This window comes from Malaclemys terrapin, chromosome 10, assembly GCF_027887155.1.
Source record: "Malaclemys terrapin pileata isolate rMalTer1 chromosome 10, rMalTer1.hap1, whole genome shotgun sequence".
Classification (NCBI taxonomy): Eukaryota; Metazoa; Chordata; order Testudines; family Emydidae; genus Malaclemys; species Malaclemys terrapin.
In genome coordinates, this window is record NC_071514.1 from 16,005,282 (window position 1) to 16,022,293 (window position 17,012).

A 17,012-nucleotide genomic window follows, 5' to 3' on the forward strand; every position below is an offset into this window, starting at 1 on the left:
GAAGGGGCCCCCTGCTTGCTCTGGCCCAGGGCCCCACAAAATTGTAATCCACCTTTGGGTAAGTGGATTCCTAAAAGGGAAGTGTCCTGCACCCTATCAGCACCTGGGAGTTTTGATCTATTCTAAGTAGTTCATCATCAGTGTGGCTGAAGGCTCTAGTCACAAAGTTGTACAGGCTTCTTTATGTAACAGGGAATGATAGAATGGAAGAGCAGAATGCAAGATGTTCTGTGGAAGTCCTAAGTACACCTCTACCTCGATATAACACTGTCCTCGGGAGCCAAAAAATCTTACCGCGTTATAGGTAAAACCGTGTTATATCGAACTTGCTTTGATCCACCAGAGTGTGCAGCCCCGCCCCCCCGGAGCACTGCTTTACGGCGTTGTATCCAAATTTGTGTTCTATCGGGTCGCGTTATATCGGGGTAGAGATGTATTTGAGTAGATTCCCCTATCTTCCTGCATTCAGGCTACAGCCTAATGACCACTCACAGTGACAAGCTGCAATTTTCTTACTCACGTTAAACGCCAGTAGGTGAATCTGCGGTTTAGTAGCCACTACAGTTACTGCATCTAGTTGTCATTACTCTTAATTAGGCTTGTAAGTAATTAGATTGTTATCTGTAAATTTTGATAAACATTGGTTTCACTATACACACAATCTGACAAAATATTTCTTTCAGTAATAATCAAAATTTACAGATAAGCAGATTTTTTTTACTTTGCCTGAGAATTTTTTAGGGTTTGATTTAAGCATATTTACTTTGTTTATTTTGACTTGATGTTGACAATTTATGCTTTAAAGGTTATAAAGCTTTAACTATTTGAATCTCAATTCCTAGTGTCATTAAATAATAGTCTAATCTCCCCCATAATTTCTTGCAACTATGAAAATTAAAATGGGTACAAATAAACCTCAGTATTATCAGTTAAAATGATAAGAAAATAAAAATTGATTTGCCAAGCCTACTCCTTACTGAAGCGTGTGCTACAATGGAAGCTGAAAATATTTGGCTTCGCATCAGTTTTTTTTTGTTTTTGTTTGGTTTATATACTAACTAGTGCTGTAATTTGCCATTGAAGTCCTTAACTTCTAAATTAAAAGATTTGGCACACTGCGTTGTTGTCCTATCATAATATCTGAGCAATCTTTGTGAAAATAAAGCCTGTACCTGGCTCTTACGAATTCTCAACTGTTTTTTTCCTAGTCCTGTGTCAAACCAGTCACTTTTAACAGAATCTGTAGCATCATCCCAAGCAGAAATTACAGCTGTGGACAAAACAGTACCTGAAACAGAAGATTTGCAAGGTTAGTATCTGAATTTGCATAATTAAAGCATGTATGAAACATATATGCTGTTTTTAAACCTTGACTAGTTTTATAATAAATTCTAATATACTGCATTCTGAGCAATGTAATGACAATGTTGCATAAAGCTGAAAGATAATAAAACATGGTATGCATGTGCTTTTAATGTGGAAATACTACCCGCATGGAAACTTCAAATAAGGTTGACAAAAATGTTCACATTTCAGTTGACTTTGAATTCAAACTACATAAAATGTGGTTAAAACCGGTGTGCGTCTTAGTGCTGGGTTTTTAACTGGGGTTGGGAAATATGCTTTTAGCTAACATTATGAATGGATTATTTTTTACTAAAACATTATTAAAATAAGATTTTAACTATTGAGTGATGAAAGAACTTGGTGCTGTTAAAAATATATATATAATGGACAATGGTCTGTTTTCATCTGCCCAAGCTAGATTGTGAAATTTTTGACATAGTTTGGATATTAGCTGTAAATGCTCTAGCAGTAGCTTATATTGTTGTGGAGCTGATACAGTGTGAATAATTCTAGTGGTCTTCAATCCATTTTTAAACTGGTACTACACTGTAATATGTAATATTATCTTGTAAGTAAAAGGCTGCCTAATAGTATGTTTACATTAGATGGAACCATCAATATTCATCTTATCAAAGATTAAATTATGTACACCAAACCTGCTGTAATTTTGCAGCAAGGGTTAAAATTCAGGTGCTAGACGGAAAATGGAAAATACATTAGAAAATAACTGGCTTTTTCTGGGTAGGTGACTTTACTAATATTGCCCTAAAATCTTTATGGTTGGCACAAAGTGCATTTTTTCCCACACGGTTTTCTGTTACTTACAGCAAACTTGCACATTTAACATGATCATAAGTAAAGATATATAATAGTGTTAAGTTTTATCAGATGGGTAGGGGGAGCTGGGAGAGAATGGAATTACCAATTCTATGTCCCTAATTTTTCTCAGAACCTTGCAATACTTAAGCATTATCATCATCATGTGGTCCTCAACTTTCTTTTCACTGCTTCCTGGCCAGCACACTTCAGATATGGTGCAGATATCAATCTTCAGGGTTTTTACTGCTTGAGGAGGAGGATGGCTTTAGCTGTTTCAGGCAATGTTCAAATGTTCTGGACTAATTTGACATTTGCCACTACCGTGGAATGGGCCTTTCACACTATGCTGTTGGTTTTCACCCTAGTGGCAGAGAAACTCTTGGCTGTTTCAGCTACAAGGACAGCGGAGCAGACTGTTGCAGGGCCACCTTTGGGGTCTTTATGTGATGCGAATGTATCAACCCTGAGGCATCGTGGAGAGGCCTTAAGGGTGGGATTTTTCAAACGAGCTTAGTGTTGTCTATTCTTGCTCCATTGGTTTAAATTGCATCTGAGTGGGAGCGAGATTAGGGCAGTGCTGAGCACCTTTGGAAAAAAATCTCACCCTAAATTTAGAATTACGTGGTTGGCTTTTCCACAGATACAAGACCTGCTATACCTCTAACTCAGTGTTTCCCAAACTTGGGACACCGCTTGTGTAGGGAAAGCCCCTGGCGGGCCGGGCTGGTTTGTTTACCAGCCGTGTCCGCAGGTCTGGCCGATCGCGGTTCCCACTGGCCGCGGTTCGCTGCTCCAGGCCAATGGGAGCTGTGGGAAGCGGCGGCCAGTACGTCCCTCGGCCCACGCCGCTTCCCGCAGCTCCCATTGGCCTGGAGCAGCGAACCGCGGCCAGTGGGAGCCGCGATCGGCCGGACCTGCGGATGCGACAAGTAAACAAACCAGCCCGGCCCGCCAGGGGCTTTCCCTACACAAACGGCGTCCCAAGTTTGGGAAACACTGCTCTAACTTAATTTAATTATTTACTAAACATTCCTGAAGCTAAATTCTTATACCACATCCACCTCTGATATCTGAACCCCACTCTTCAGATATACTCTAAAGTTTAAACTTTATCATTTTGAATACTGTTCTCCCTCTTTGAGATAGGATGGGTCACTCGGTCTTTCTAACTGACTGCTACCTGTGCTAAATAGAAGAACATGGAAAATTGTTCTCACGTGTGGTTTCATGCTTTTTTAGTTTATGTAGTCACAGTTTAAAATAGAGCTATTTCTAAGTTAAATTCGCACATTAAAATCCATCAGTACATAAATGAACATGTGTAAATGCATATCTCCATATTCCCATTTTATAGACTAACTGTCATGGCTTATAATTGGTAAAATATGTTACTCCTATTCATATGGAATTATTCCCCAAGTGAAGACTCCTCAATTTCACCTATGAAGATAAAACCTTAATATCAGATCTAAGATGCCGTGGACTGTATATTAGGAAAAAATATATTTCCATGATCTGGTCTCCCTAGCACATAGCTGGGTTTTCCCTTCTCCTTACTGGTTCTCAGGCCGGCAAATAACTTTCCAAGATTCTCCAGTCCCATGGCTCTTCTCCTTGCATCCAGTGCATGCTCTGCTCCCTACTCACTTTGCTTTGTTTCAGCTTGTAGCACAGTCAAGCCATTCCATCTCTGCAACATCTACCATCTTGTTTTTACTTTCCACAGGTGAATGAAAAAGTGAGGGGTTCTTCCTCACCTGTTCTCTTCAGAACTTACCTCTTTAGTGAGCTGCCCCTGCTCCATGAGGGTTTGCTGCAAGAGGCCCCAGCCACAGGGGTAACTTGCCAGAACTAGCAGAACCTCCACTCCTAACTAATAACTGACTGATGATTCTGAGATGAGTACAGAGACCACTTACCTTTTGGTAAGGGAGCTCAGGTGGTTTCAGACTGGCTTTCCACTCAGTTTTCTTTGCAGTAGTCCTGGAGTGAATTGAGCAATCTCATCTGACAGTGTAGGGTTGGGTTTACCCATTTATTTCTCCTGAAGATATGAGACCTACAATTCATTTCTTCCTTGGGGATGAATCTATAAGTGTCTTTCATCCTTTGTTCCTTCATTTTTAATAGGACCAAGTCCTCAGATCTCTCTCATGACACTCTCCTACTAGTTCGTCTGAAGAGAGAGAATGTGTCCAGACTAGGAAGGACTTACCTGCTGAGCTTTCCTGCAGCGCCTCATCAATAGAACTGGGACTAACTGTCAAATGTCTCTGTGGCTATGAATGGAAGATTCTGAGGAAAAATTGGTGAGGGGAATGGGATAGGAAACGCGGGAGGCCATGCTAGTTAATTCATATATGCAAAAGAACATGGGTGGCTTGTGCCAATCCACATGCCAAATCTGCCCTAACAAAGCAATTTGAGCTCTACAAACTTTACAACAGATTCTTCAAGTGCATGTCCCCTGAATGGACTGGGCAGTTGGGCAGATGCACTGTTTTCTAAGACAGACTAGCTCTTAAACTCTAGTATCCTTCACAGTATTGCAGATGGGAAAACACAAGGGTAGTCTAGAAAGATTCCTGACCTTGAGTCTGCTTATTTTACTTCTGCAGCAGATTCATATCTCCCATTCTGACATTGTCTGGTCTTGTGAGCTACAGTTCCTGCTTCCCTACATTTCCCCAGCAGTAAAATATTAATGATATGGATCAGATTGCTTTCCCTTTTCCGGGGGCTCTCTTTGTTGGGAACATCCCAGATTTCACTTTGGCCTCATGTCATCTCAGGATTTTCAGAGTTTGTGGTAGCCTTCATATAACAAGGATTCTGTATCATTCCATTGTTTATGAATGACCCAGTGCCCTAAAGGAAGTGCTTGGAGGCTAGTTTGGCATTCTGTTAGTTCTGGAATATGGAGCTGGTAATCAGCCGATAAGGTGTTTCTCCTCCTGTCTCCAAAGTGCCCATCTGGATGCACTGACAGACGACCCTGTCTCCTCCCCCAGAAGAGTGAAATGTGTATTGTTGGTTGGTTTTTTTCACCAGAGGGAAGGCTCACATAAATGAGAAGCCCTGATACAGTAACTCCTCGCTTAACGTTGTAGTTATGTTCTTAAAAAATGCGAGTTTAAGCGAAACAATGTTAAGCGAATTCAATTTCTCCATAAGAATTAATGTAAATAGGGGGGTTAGGTTCCAGGGACATTTTTTGTGCCAGACAAAAGACATTATATACATATACAGTATACATTTTAAACAATTTAATACTGTTCTCAGCAATAACGACTGTGAAGCTTGGTTGAGGTGCTGGAGTCAGAGGGTGAAAGAGGGTGGATCGTCTTGCTGTTCTTTCCAAAGTGCTGGGGGGTGCTCAACTCCCGGTTCTGCCCTAGGCTTTCCCCAAGGCCCCGCCACGCGACTTCCCGCCCCTGCTCCACCCCCTTTCTCCCTGAGTGCGCCATGTCCTCACTCCTCCCACCTCCCCATGCCACGAAACAGCTGATCGCTGCAGGCGAGCGGTATGGAGAGGGAGTGGGGAGTTGCTGATCTGCGGGGCCGCCGGCAGGCGGGAGGTGCTGGGGTAGGGGGGTGGACGGGAGATGATGGGGAGGGGGGGCTGCCATCCCACCCTGGTTCTGAGCCCCCACGGTCAAACAACATTATAAGCAAACATTGTGCAACTTTAAATGAATATGTTCTCTAATAGATCAGTGACGTAACAATGAAACAACGTTAACCGGGAAGACATTAAGTGAGGAGTTACTGTAATGGGAATTTTCCTGTGCCTGGTGCTTGAGGAACTCTGGACCTTGTGGTCTCATGCTTCATTTTACTGCCTGTTTCACTGTAAGGATCACCAGCATCTAGTAACTACAGATCTAAACCATGAGGACCCAGACATGGAATTCCCTGTCACAAGCAAATTCATAACTGCTCTCCAGTAGTGGCAGTCAGCCCTCTCTCTCTCTTTTGAAGGGAGTTTCTGTGCATAACCTTAACACTGTACTTTGCAAACACAAAGTTCAGTCTGTTCACTTCCAGGTTTTGCAGGTAACACTTAATTTTTTTGTTTAGACGCTTAGCAAATAAAATAACTTTTGCTTGGAGCTAGCTAGACTCTACACAAACATGTTTTTAAGCTATTGTAACAATTTTGTGTGAGATAAGATAATGTAAAAAAAAATTGAATTAAATTCATATTCATGCTAGTAGTGTGAAGATCTATTAGTATCTCTTGGGAAATCTAAGATAATATAAAATTTAAAAAACTGTTCGATCTATAGTATCACAGTTCAATTTACCCATTTTACTTACCCCAGCTTTCTAAAATTCCTGCTTCTAAGAAGCAATTCTTGCTTTGTGCATCAGAAAGTTGTACCTGTTCACCTTTAAATTAAGAAAGTTTCATGTTTTGGTAGCTGCTTCAGTTTTTGTAATTTCTGGTCAAAGCAGTGTGGGGCATTAGTGCCAGATTGAAGCATTAGTTCTTTATTGCATAAAACACTGCATCAGCTGAGAATTCAAAATGAAAATATTCTGCACAATATAATCAACATAAACCAAATATTAACATACCTCATTCAAATAAATCATTTGACGTTTATGAGTATGTTCCATACTGGTAATTTAATAAAGGTTAAAGTATGCACTAATGTTTTTGCTAGGAATCTAAATTGGTTACTGTTAGATTTGTATAAGCGAACACAAAAGGCTGCAATAATGAGTGGGTTTGCACTTAAGGCAGTGTGTAGACATTCCATACCCAGCTAGCACAGGTATAAATAGCAGTGGAGACACTGAGGCACTGCTTAGGCGAGTAAAGAGATGCTAGAACCCTAGAATATATACCCTGGATGTCTCTCTACATGCCCAAGCTGTGCCTCCTATATCTACACTTTGTTTTTAGCAGTGTACTGCCCAACTGCCAGAGCCTTTCACTGCCACATATAGCTACACACAGCATTGTGGCTGCAGCCTGCCTTTCCCTGTGGCACGTGGCTACACATATGCTACATGCCGCTGCAAGTGTAAACGAGAGCATGGACAAATCACACTTACTTGGGCTCTCCTAGACGTTAAAAAAACAAACTCGCAAACAGACACATGAAGTATTATTTGCATTTGTGCAGATATCATGTAACGTGTTCAGGCAGCCTAGGTAAAATTGCCAGGTTACAAATCCCTCAGATGGCTCTGACTTGAGCTAGTCTGTGCAGCTTTGCCTTTATACACCCAAGTTTGTGTTATGCCTTGCAAAACCGATCAAGGAAGAGGTAGGAAACTTCAGCAAACCTGGCTTTCAAATAGTCAGTGTGTTCTACAATTTGTTTACTCAAACTGGTTGCGGGTATTAAATACTGAGGCAAAACTAAAGACTTTGGATAACTCTAAAAGCTATTAATTGTGAACATTCTCAAATCTTATGAACATTATCCCTAATATGACAAGATAAAATGCATTAAGATAAAACCTAACTTTTTTTTTTCCCCCCCTCATGAGGTTTTTGCCCTAGAAATGTTCAGGTAAACCACTTTGCAAGTTATAGTGCTACAAACCATTATCTTCATGTATGCTCCCTGCTAAATGCAGGGTAACACAGTAATATTTTTGTTCATGTGCAGCTAAACTCTCCAATATTCTTTGACTTCTTCTGACTATAATGTAAAGGTCACTTAAGGGCATACGCAGCATAGTAGGGCTACAGGCTGGTCTGCCTTTTTTTTCTTGCTTAATGGCAATATCTGCATAACTTTTAGGATGGGAGTGGGTTTCAACAAGTGGTAGGGTTGAGAGCTTTTTAATGAAACGTGCACTCAGCGTTATGGTAGTTACATTGGCGCAGAACAGCAAAAGATTGAGGCCAAAAAACCAGGCTCTCAGGCCTCCTCTGTAGATGGCCGGGAAGTAGAAATAGCTTGATTTAAGTCCCTGGGCATTGTGTGCCATCATGAAACTTGACTGAGCTCAATGAAAATGAACTTGGCAAAATGTCTGAAAGGTCTGTCTGTCTCGTCTGACTACTGGAAGGTGCCCACTGTTGATGCATGTCTTGGTCTGTCCAGTCCATAGGTAAATAATCTTTTGAGCTGGACTATTTAAAATAAAAATGGACTAAGTACAGGGAACACATTTATCTTAGATAAATGCTATGGTGCTCACAATATCTGCTGGTGTGACTGAAAGCATATGTAAGTCAATGGGAACATTCCCATAGACTTCAAAAGGCTTTGGATCAGAGCTGTGACAGAACTGCTCCTATTTAGTTTGCATATATTGCCCATAGTGCTTAAAAGAGCACTTCTATTGCAAAAGGCAACATGGAGCAAAATTAAGGAAGCACCCTAGTGGCTCCACAGTTATGAATATTTTTGTTTTCCATTTGGAGTTGTGCTAAAATCCCTTAAACAGAAAACCTGACCCTGATCATTCTAAAAACAGATCATTTCAATAAGGAGCACAGACTTTAAATTTCTAGGCCACTGTCAGACTCCTAGGAGGCTTGCTTCACCCAATATAAGATGACAACTGTCCTTTCAGGCTTTCCTGAACTCCTGTAGTTTAACCATGATAACAGTTACGGACTTCAAATTTCACAGAACATTTTATGTTGCAGACACAGCATTACATCACCTGGGAAGATTTAAAGTATCCAAAGATAACACTACTCCATCCTGTGCTTTTTGTTTTCCTTTCTGCAGTGGAAACTGATAGAACAATCTTTGCAGTCTACTTCCATTTTACTTTCAGTTTGGCTCCATGTCTTCTGCACCCGTCCCCAGACAATCACTCCAGCAAAGCTCAGATTCCCAGCAGAGCTGCCCAGTGTATCTCCATAACTATACCCTCCAGCGAGCTTCTCCCTGTAGCTTCCTAAACCTACATCATAGTGCATTGTGCCCTCCACCCCAAGTCTCCTTTGGACCTGCTACAGTTAGCCAATGAGACTCTCAATCTGTTGAGCTAGCCAGTGGGTTCATTGGATTAGGGTTTCTCCTTAGCAAACTGTAGGAGAATCAGATGGTGAAGTTGCTTTTGTACTGGTGTACAACCTCTGTGTCTTAAGCATAGCCTCAGATAGATCTGCACATTGTGGGGACCTTTTACCTGGCAGATTTAGGATGTACGACTGGTCCTATAAATATTAAAAGTGGAAAAGACCTTTGGGGTCATTGGAAGTGTTCTCTTCAATATATTGTACTTCTAGCCTCATGTTTTTGAGTGTTAACTATCAAAACTGTTTGAGTTTCTGGGAGGGAGCGTTGGAGGCTCTTGATTTCTCTGTGTATTAATCAGATAAAGACGTTATCTGGTTACTGCATGACCCTTCTGGGCTTTGCAGTCTAAATACTTAGTACTGCACCAGCCATTTTCACTCCTTGTTCAGGTTGGTCCCCGGCCTTGTTGCACTAATATGGGATTCTCTTGTTGGACAGGACCAATTAGGCATACAAAAACTCTCCTTTGCAACTTGCTCTAATACAGGCAGCAAGCACTGCTATGCCTCCAGAGCTCTGGTTTATGTAATTAAGATTAATAGTCATGACTCCTATGCAAGTCAAAGATCCTTTACTTTACAGTGGGGCTGTTTTACACAAACTCAGCACCACAGTTCAGCATATTCTTGCAAGAGTTGCATTCAGGAGGGTAGTCTAGCAGTGTTACTGTGCTACTGCAACTATAGTGCAAGGAGGAGTTACAGGCCAGTGGGGCTAAAGTTCAAACCACTAGAGGTTTAAAGGTATCTGAAACACACATTATAAGGGGGCTGCTGACTTCCATGTATAATCTACCTACATGGAGCTTTGAAACCCAAGAACAGGGAGGCTGTAACAGGGAAGACATACTAGCAGACAGTTGCTATGCTGTTTTTCCATTAGTACTGGTTTTTTTTCGTTTGGTTTTTAAATAAGGGTTGTCTTTGCTTCCATTGTTTTCCCAAGCGTTTTGCTACTTAGGAATCCACCCTCCCTCTAAGAGGGCTGGATTACACTGGGGAGGGAAGTATAAGTGGCTTTAACACTACCTTTTCGATTCTCCCCCCTGATACTGGGAGCCACTAGGGCAGGGGTGGGCAAACTTTTTGGCCTGAGGGCCACATCAGGTTTTGGAAATCGTATGGAGGGCCGGTTAGGGGATGGGGTTGTGGCCCAGCCCCCACCTCCTATCTGCCGCCCCCACCCCGGGACTCCTGCCCCATCCAACCTCCCCGTTCCCTGATGGGCGGGGGGCGGCCGGGACCCTTGCCCCATCCATACACACTTGCTCCCTGTCCCCTGACTGCCCCCAGAACCCCTGCCCCTGACTGTCCCCCGCCAGCCCATCCAACCCCCACTCCTTCCTGACTGCCTGCCCAGGACCACTGCCCCCATTCAATCTCCCTGTTTTCCCCCCCCCGATCGCCCCAACCCCTATCCACACCCCTGCCCCCTGACCACCACCCCGAACTCCCTTGCCCTCTATCCAACCCCCTCGTTCCCTGCCCCCTTACCACGCTGCCTGGAGCACTAGTGGCTGGGGGCGCTACAGCCACGTCACCCGACTGGAGCTGGGCCACGCTGCCACCGCCACCACACAGTTACAGAGCACCGGGTCAGACCGGGCTCTGCAGTTGTGCTGCCCCAGGAACTCACAGATCTGCCACCCAGAGCATTGCGCCTGCAGCGGGGCGAGCTGAGGCTGTGGGGAAGGGGGAACAGTAGGGGAGGGACCGGAGGCTAGCCTCCTGGGCAAGGAACTCAGGGCCAGGCAGAAGGGTCCCATGGGCTGGATGTGGCCCGTGGGCTGGAGTTTGCCCACCTCTGTACTAGGGCCTCAGTAGCCTTAGTGCTGCTGTATCACAAGTAGAAGCTAGTTCAGCTTTAGTGCTTAAGAAATACAAAGTGGAATGAGGAGGGACAGAGGATCAGGATCAGTATCTTGCATGAAGGAAAACTTTGGCAATGCCATTTTAAATAACCGGTAAGTGGTAAACAAAATTGCCTCTTGCTTATTTCTCGCCTTCCCCTCCTTCACGCTCATCTGACCTTTCTTGTACTACTATTGCTGCAGCCAAAGAATATTTTAAGATGTCCCTTTAGCCCATCCACTGCTGATCAAGCAATATAAAATGTAGTGTTTGCAGCGATCATAGACTACCTGTCCTAACTCCTGAAATGCAAGTAATTAAAACTAAATAGAAAGAAAGTGCAAACAAGTAACTTAAAGTGAGCACAGATTATTAAGACATTTAAATGAAATGGATCTAAAATGTGCCATCCCAACCAACATCTGTGGACCTCACCTAGAGAATTTCAGTAGACCATATGGGAGAGGACTTGCTGATGGATATTTTAGATTTACTTGATACTACAAGGGGCTCAGAAACAGAGTACACTTACTTTATGATGCAAGCATAGAAAATAATGTAGATGATCCTGACTTCCTAGATGAAGGCCCCAGAGAGAGAGGAAAGATGTACGATACAGATTTTAAACTATGTACTATAGGTAAGTGAAAGTTTTACTTAAATACTATCCATTTGGTGACACACATATTAGGTCATATAAAATTCTTTGGTACAAATGTGTCATGATGGTAGTATTGCTTTATAATGGGATGAATGTCTTCATGGATATGTTTAATTTATATATTTATGCTCACTAGGTTAACCTTTCAACCAAATTGATGTATTTATTTTCATTAGGTCTTTGCTGTAACAAACCTTTATTTTGCTATTTAGTATTTTGTGGCTCGCTAATTTTCCTTAAACAGTAACTGTAAGATATTAACTCACTAAAATGAGGTTTTTCCTCTCTTGCACGCACCTTGCCGCCATTGTACATGCTGTTGCACGTCATGCTTTGTCCTAAGTCTCTTTGAGTAAATAAGTGGAGTTGGTTACTTTAGAATTAGAATTAGAATCCTGTTAGTTCCGAAAGACTTAGATTCTCCTGTTTTGCATCCAAACTTACTTTCCTGCCTCTTGTAACCTTTTATTTTATTAGTTTTCAAAATGTCAGATTGCCAGTCTACAAAGTGGACTTCTAGTTAACAAACACTTGAAGACAGTTATAGTTGGACCATTGATAATTTCAAAGTTGTATATACACATTAAGCACACCCCAAACATTCAGATAATATCGACAGTAAAAAAAGCATGAACCGTCAAGTAAAGGTGAGTCTTTAGGAGTAGTAGTGAGGTTGGTAGAGAGCTCTTAAGTGATACTTCACCGTATCTCTGACAGATTCTGCCTGGTAAGCATGCAGCTGTGTGTATATTGTCAGAAAAAGTAGCCAAGGTTCAGACAAACTTTTAGGACTACTGCTGTATCCCTTCCTTAGGAATTTATGTGATTAGTCTGGTTTCCACTGGCATTCACCCAGTTGCAGCCTCCTTTCATTCTTTCTCTGTCCCTTCCCTTGCACACCCGATTTCTTCTGCTCACTTTCCTACACCCTAGGCAGTGCAAGCTTGTCCTATTGTGACCTAGCAGATAGCTGGTAGGTAGTGTTTGGCTTACGGACCCATTTAAAATAAGTTTAATTTCCCTTGCTGTCAGTTTAAGTTTTGGATACACCAAGGTGTAGAGAAGAGGGCAGCAACCGAACAAAATACCACTCATGTTTTTCTTGGGTCAGGCAACTTGTTCAGTTGTATGTTCTCTACTTGGATTCTCCCATACGCCGCCCATGTCTCACTTTCAGATGCAAGAGAAGATTAGAATTGCCTGGAAACATTACAGCGCCTCCTTACCAAAAGGATGTAGTTTTCACTTTGGGTAATTCCTTCTCCCTCAGATTTCATAATTAAATTCTTTTCTCCATTGGCAATGGATGTCTTCACTTTAGCCTCCAGTGGCTGGAAAGAGAAGCTGCATCTCAGTAGCATAAATCTGACATACCGAAAGTTGTTTGATCCAGTATTGTTATCCTCAGCAAGATAGCATTGTGAGGCAGCATTGCGTAGGGTTACCATACGTCCAGATTTTCCTGGACATGTCCAGCTTTTTGGTGCTCAAATCCCCATCCAGGGGGAATTGCCAAAAAGCCGAACATGTCCGGGAAAATGCCGGCATCCCTGCCCCAATCCCCTGCTTACCTGAGCGGCTTCGGCAGGTTGCGAGCTGCAGGCGGATTCCCCGCTGCGGCGGCGGCTGCTGCTGCTCCCCCCAGACATCTCAGCTCTGCGCAGCTGAAGAGCGGAGCTGCCCGAGCGCTACCGGCTTCATGGTTTGCCGGGCAGCCCCCAAACCTCCAGACCCTGCGCCCCGGGCCAGGCACTTCCCCAGTGCAGCCGGAGCCCGGGAGGGGAAGCGCCCAGCCGGGGGCGCAGGGTCTGGAGGTCTGGGGGCTGCCCGGCAAACCGTGAAGCTGGTAGCGCTGGGGCAGCTGTGCTCTTCAGCTGCACAGAGCTGAGGTGTCTGGGGGGAGCAGCAGCAGCCGCCGCCGCGGAGGAATCCGGCAGCCCTTTCCGCGTGGCTGGGAGGGAGGAGGAGGGGGAATGTGGGGCGCTCAGGGGAGGGGGCGGAGTTGGGGCGGGGCCAGGGCCCCGTGGAGTGTCCTCTTTTTAAAAACCTTTAATATGGTAACCCTAGCATTGCGGAAGGGAGAAGTGCTTTGTTGAACTCTGGTAAATTATCTGTTCTTCTCACTTGACTTGAATCAGCTTTGAAAACTGCTAATTGTAACAATTTTATGGAACTGTTAAACCTTACACTTGCATCTTGCCAAACTTGGTAACTTCAGGCCCATTTTTAAATCTTGGTTTTTGAGATTTAAAAGGAACTGTGTGTGTGTGTATATTTAAACCTTGGTCTTTCTTTATCTTACTAGTCCTTATGTTGGTATGTTATAAATTGTATATAAAACATTCAGCACTGTCAACTGACTTCTCTCTTGGATGACTCAGATTGGATAATTAAATTTAGAAAGAGGGAGCTCAAGTGCACTTGTTGTGTGATGCAGCAATATTGCTAAAGCAGAGTTCCACCCACGATTAGATTGTAGATTATGGAAGGAAAAATTGATTACAACAAGGTTACAAGTCCCAGAGCTTGAATTTACAAAATAGGCTTCAAATTTCTCTTGTGGCTCAAACAAATCTCTTGCAATTTTTTCCACTCTTTTTTCAGTGTTTTATCTCTTTTATATTAGCTTTAGTGTCAGAGAGTGCAGAGTCTACATCTGAAGAACAAGACAAGTCACTTGACAAACCAAAACAGAAAAAGAATCGCTGTTTCATGTGTCGGAAGAAGGTGGGACTTACTGGTAAGAAATACTTCATTTTCTTTCTTAATCCAAGACTAAGTTATGCAATTAATATCAAAGGACCAAATTCTGCCTTCAGATTCATGTGTGGGTTAGTCTGTTGACTTCAATGTATTTGAAGTAAAACTTGGCCCTACGGTGTTTTCAACCAGTAGCTGTTATTAAAGAGGACTTTTCGTATGTCCTTGTGTTTAACTGTTTCATTTATTAAGCAAAATGATCTTCATTACAAATGCTTCTGTTTGGGAGCTCTTATATAATGGCCTGGGGAGTTAAGGTAAATGTAATAGTGTGCTCATTAATCAGCCCTCATAATGAAGCGGCGTGATTCAGTTTTAAGTATTTGAAAATCACTTGAGTCATTCCACTGTGTGGTGACTGAAAAAATGTCTGCAGCAAGTCTTGAGGGAATGTATTTTTGTAGTGCTGTATAGTGATGCATAGTTGAAGTGAGGGCTCTTTATTATAATCACTACAACAAAGATTTATAACTTTGGTGCTTTATATGACAGCAATTTTGGCAGCAGAAACTGGCTTTGGCTGACTGACGCTGGTGATTGAGATTAGTTGGTACCAAATGTGAATGTAGTATTTAGGATATTAAAAAAGCCAAACCTGTAGAATTAAATTGTCTTTAATGTCTGTCTTAATAGGTCAATATTTCTGTTTACAGGGTTTGAATGCCGGTGTGGAAACGTTTACTGTGGTGTGCACCGTTATTCAGATGTACACAGTTGTTCTTACAATTACAAAGCTGATGCTGCTGAGAAAATCAGGAAAGAAAATCCTGTAGTTGTTGGGGAAAAGATTCAGAAGATCTGAACTGCTACTTCTGCTGGAATATAAAATCCCCTGACCATCTGCAGATTAAATTGACTTGAGCTTTTTCCTTAGTCATCAGGAATGTAGAGCAGTGTATCTTGCCTAGACCTTTTAATCATGCATGTCATCAGAAGAATAGATTTTTTTGTTTGTTTTTGTTTTGAAAATGACTCTGAACATTTATTTTCATTGCAGTTTTCTGTGGCTGAAGACTTAAGTAAACTTTACAAGTATTATCCTTTAAGATCATTTTAATTTTAGTTGAGTGCAGAGGGCTTTTATAACAAACATGGAGAAAACCTGGGAGGGCTGTGCTTTTCCAGTACAAAACATGCATGCATTAACGTTGCAGTTTATTTTCTTGTTGTATATAGCTTTTCTCTGCAGCACGATTTCTTTTTTGGTAATGCCTCATGGCACAACTAGTTATCAGTAACTGAATGTATTTTAATCATTATAGCTGCTTCTGGTTTTCATTAACGAGACAGGTTAAACATGTTAGCATATTAGCTTGTTTGCACCCACTACCTATTTATGTATGAATCATTTGTAATGAGAGAGTGTGTGCTGAGATTATAAGTTTGTGTGGGTTTTTTTTTTTTTTTTTAAATAGATTTTGTTTTCGTGTGTGTGTGTGGGGGCGGGGTAGGCTAGTATGCACCTCATTGCTGACTGAAGGTTTCACTGGGATTACATTCATGAGTCTGTATGTACACAAATATGAAGAATGATCTGAAGTAACTGTGCTGTATTTATGTTTATCCACGTCTTAACTTTGATTAAATAAAATTTTAAAAAAATGGGGGTATTTTGTGTTGATCACTGGTATCTGTCACACTGATTGCTTTTCAGCCCTTGATTTTGATTTGGACCTCTTGTCTCTGGTTTCTCCAGGTACAGTGCATTCGGATATCCTTGTAGATCTGAATAGCAATTAAGTCAACTTTTATCTGAATTTATTTTACCTACTGTTACAAGTAACACCTACCTATTGAAAGACTGGAGGGAATAAAGTCATTGTCGTCATTCTTAACTTGTGTGTTTGAAAACACTTTGTATACAGTCAGTGCTTTTTTTTTTTTCTCCCCACATGTCTTTTGTACAGCAGCAAGACATAAAAATGCACTTTAAAATAGGCAAATGTGATCATAAAAGTGACAGGGAACTCTGGGGCAAGTGAGGCACATGAAATTGTTTTTCATCTACCCTCTTGAAATTGACTGGATAAAAGGTTCCAACATTGCAGTTGGTGGGAGCCACTTCTGGCTTGGAGAACCAGGCAGTCGCAGGATGATGGCTCCTCCTGATTTCAGTCTGCTAAATTGCATTCAAAGTAGTGAAACGTATATTGTCATTTTTCCATGTAAACAATTGCTCTAGCTGTTGTTAATTTGTGATGATTTAACCTAAGTTAGGGGATTTTGGTCTGTGCAGTTCTGATTGGGAGAGCTGGCCCTTGAGACAACTTCTCCATTAAGATGTGATCTACACTATACAAAGGTTAGAAAACCCTTAGGCAGTGTTTCAAATTTAGTGTCCGTTTTCAGACCTGGTGGCTTGTGAATCAACTTCTCTGACTCAGGGTATGTCTCCACTAGCAACGTTAAAGCCCTGCCGCGACAGCACTTTAATGTGTCTGTGTAGTCACGGCACCACCCCCACGAGGGGAGTAGCTCCCAGTACTGGTGCACTGTCTACACTGCCACTTTACAGTGCTGAAATTTGCTGCGCTCAGGGGGGTGTTTTTTTCATTCACAAGCGAGAAAGTTGCA

At 42.2% G+C, this 17,012-nt stretch overlaps 1 protein-coding gene across 3 annotated transcripts in view; it reads left to right on the forward strand.

Moving 5' to 3' along the window:
* ZFAND6 (zinc finger AN1-type containing 6) overlaps positions 1–15,845 on the forward strand; it is a 54,888-nt gene extending 39,043 nt beyond the window's left edge. For all 3 annotated transcript variants that reach the window (XM_054041760.1, XM_054041758.1, XM_054041759.1), the window contains exons 4-6: positions 1,209–1,309; positions 14,305–14,418; positions 15,092–15,845. In XM_054041760.1, coding sequence (XP_053897735.1) covers positions 1,209–1,309; positions 14,305–14,418; positions 15,092–15,240 — 364 coding nt within the window. In that variant the 3' untranslated portion in view covers positions 15,241–15,845. The remainder of the gene's footprint in view (positions 1–1,208; positions 1,310–14,304; positions 14,419–15,091) is intronic.
* The last annotated feature ends 1,167 nt before the right edge of the window (positions 15,846–17,012 follow it).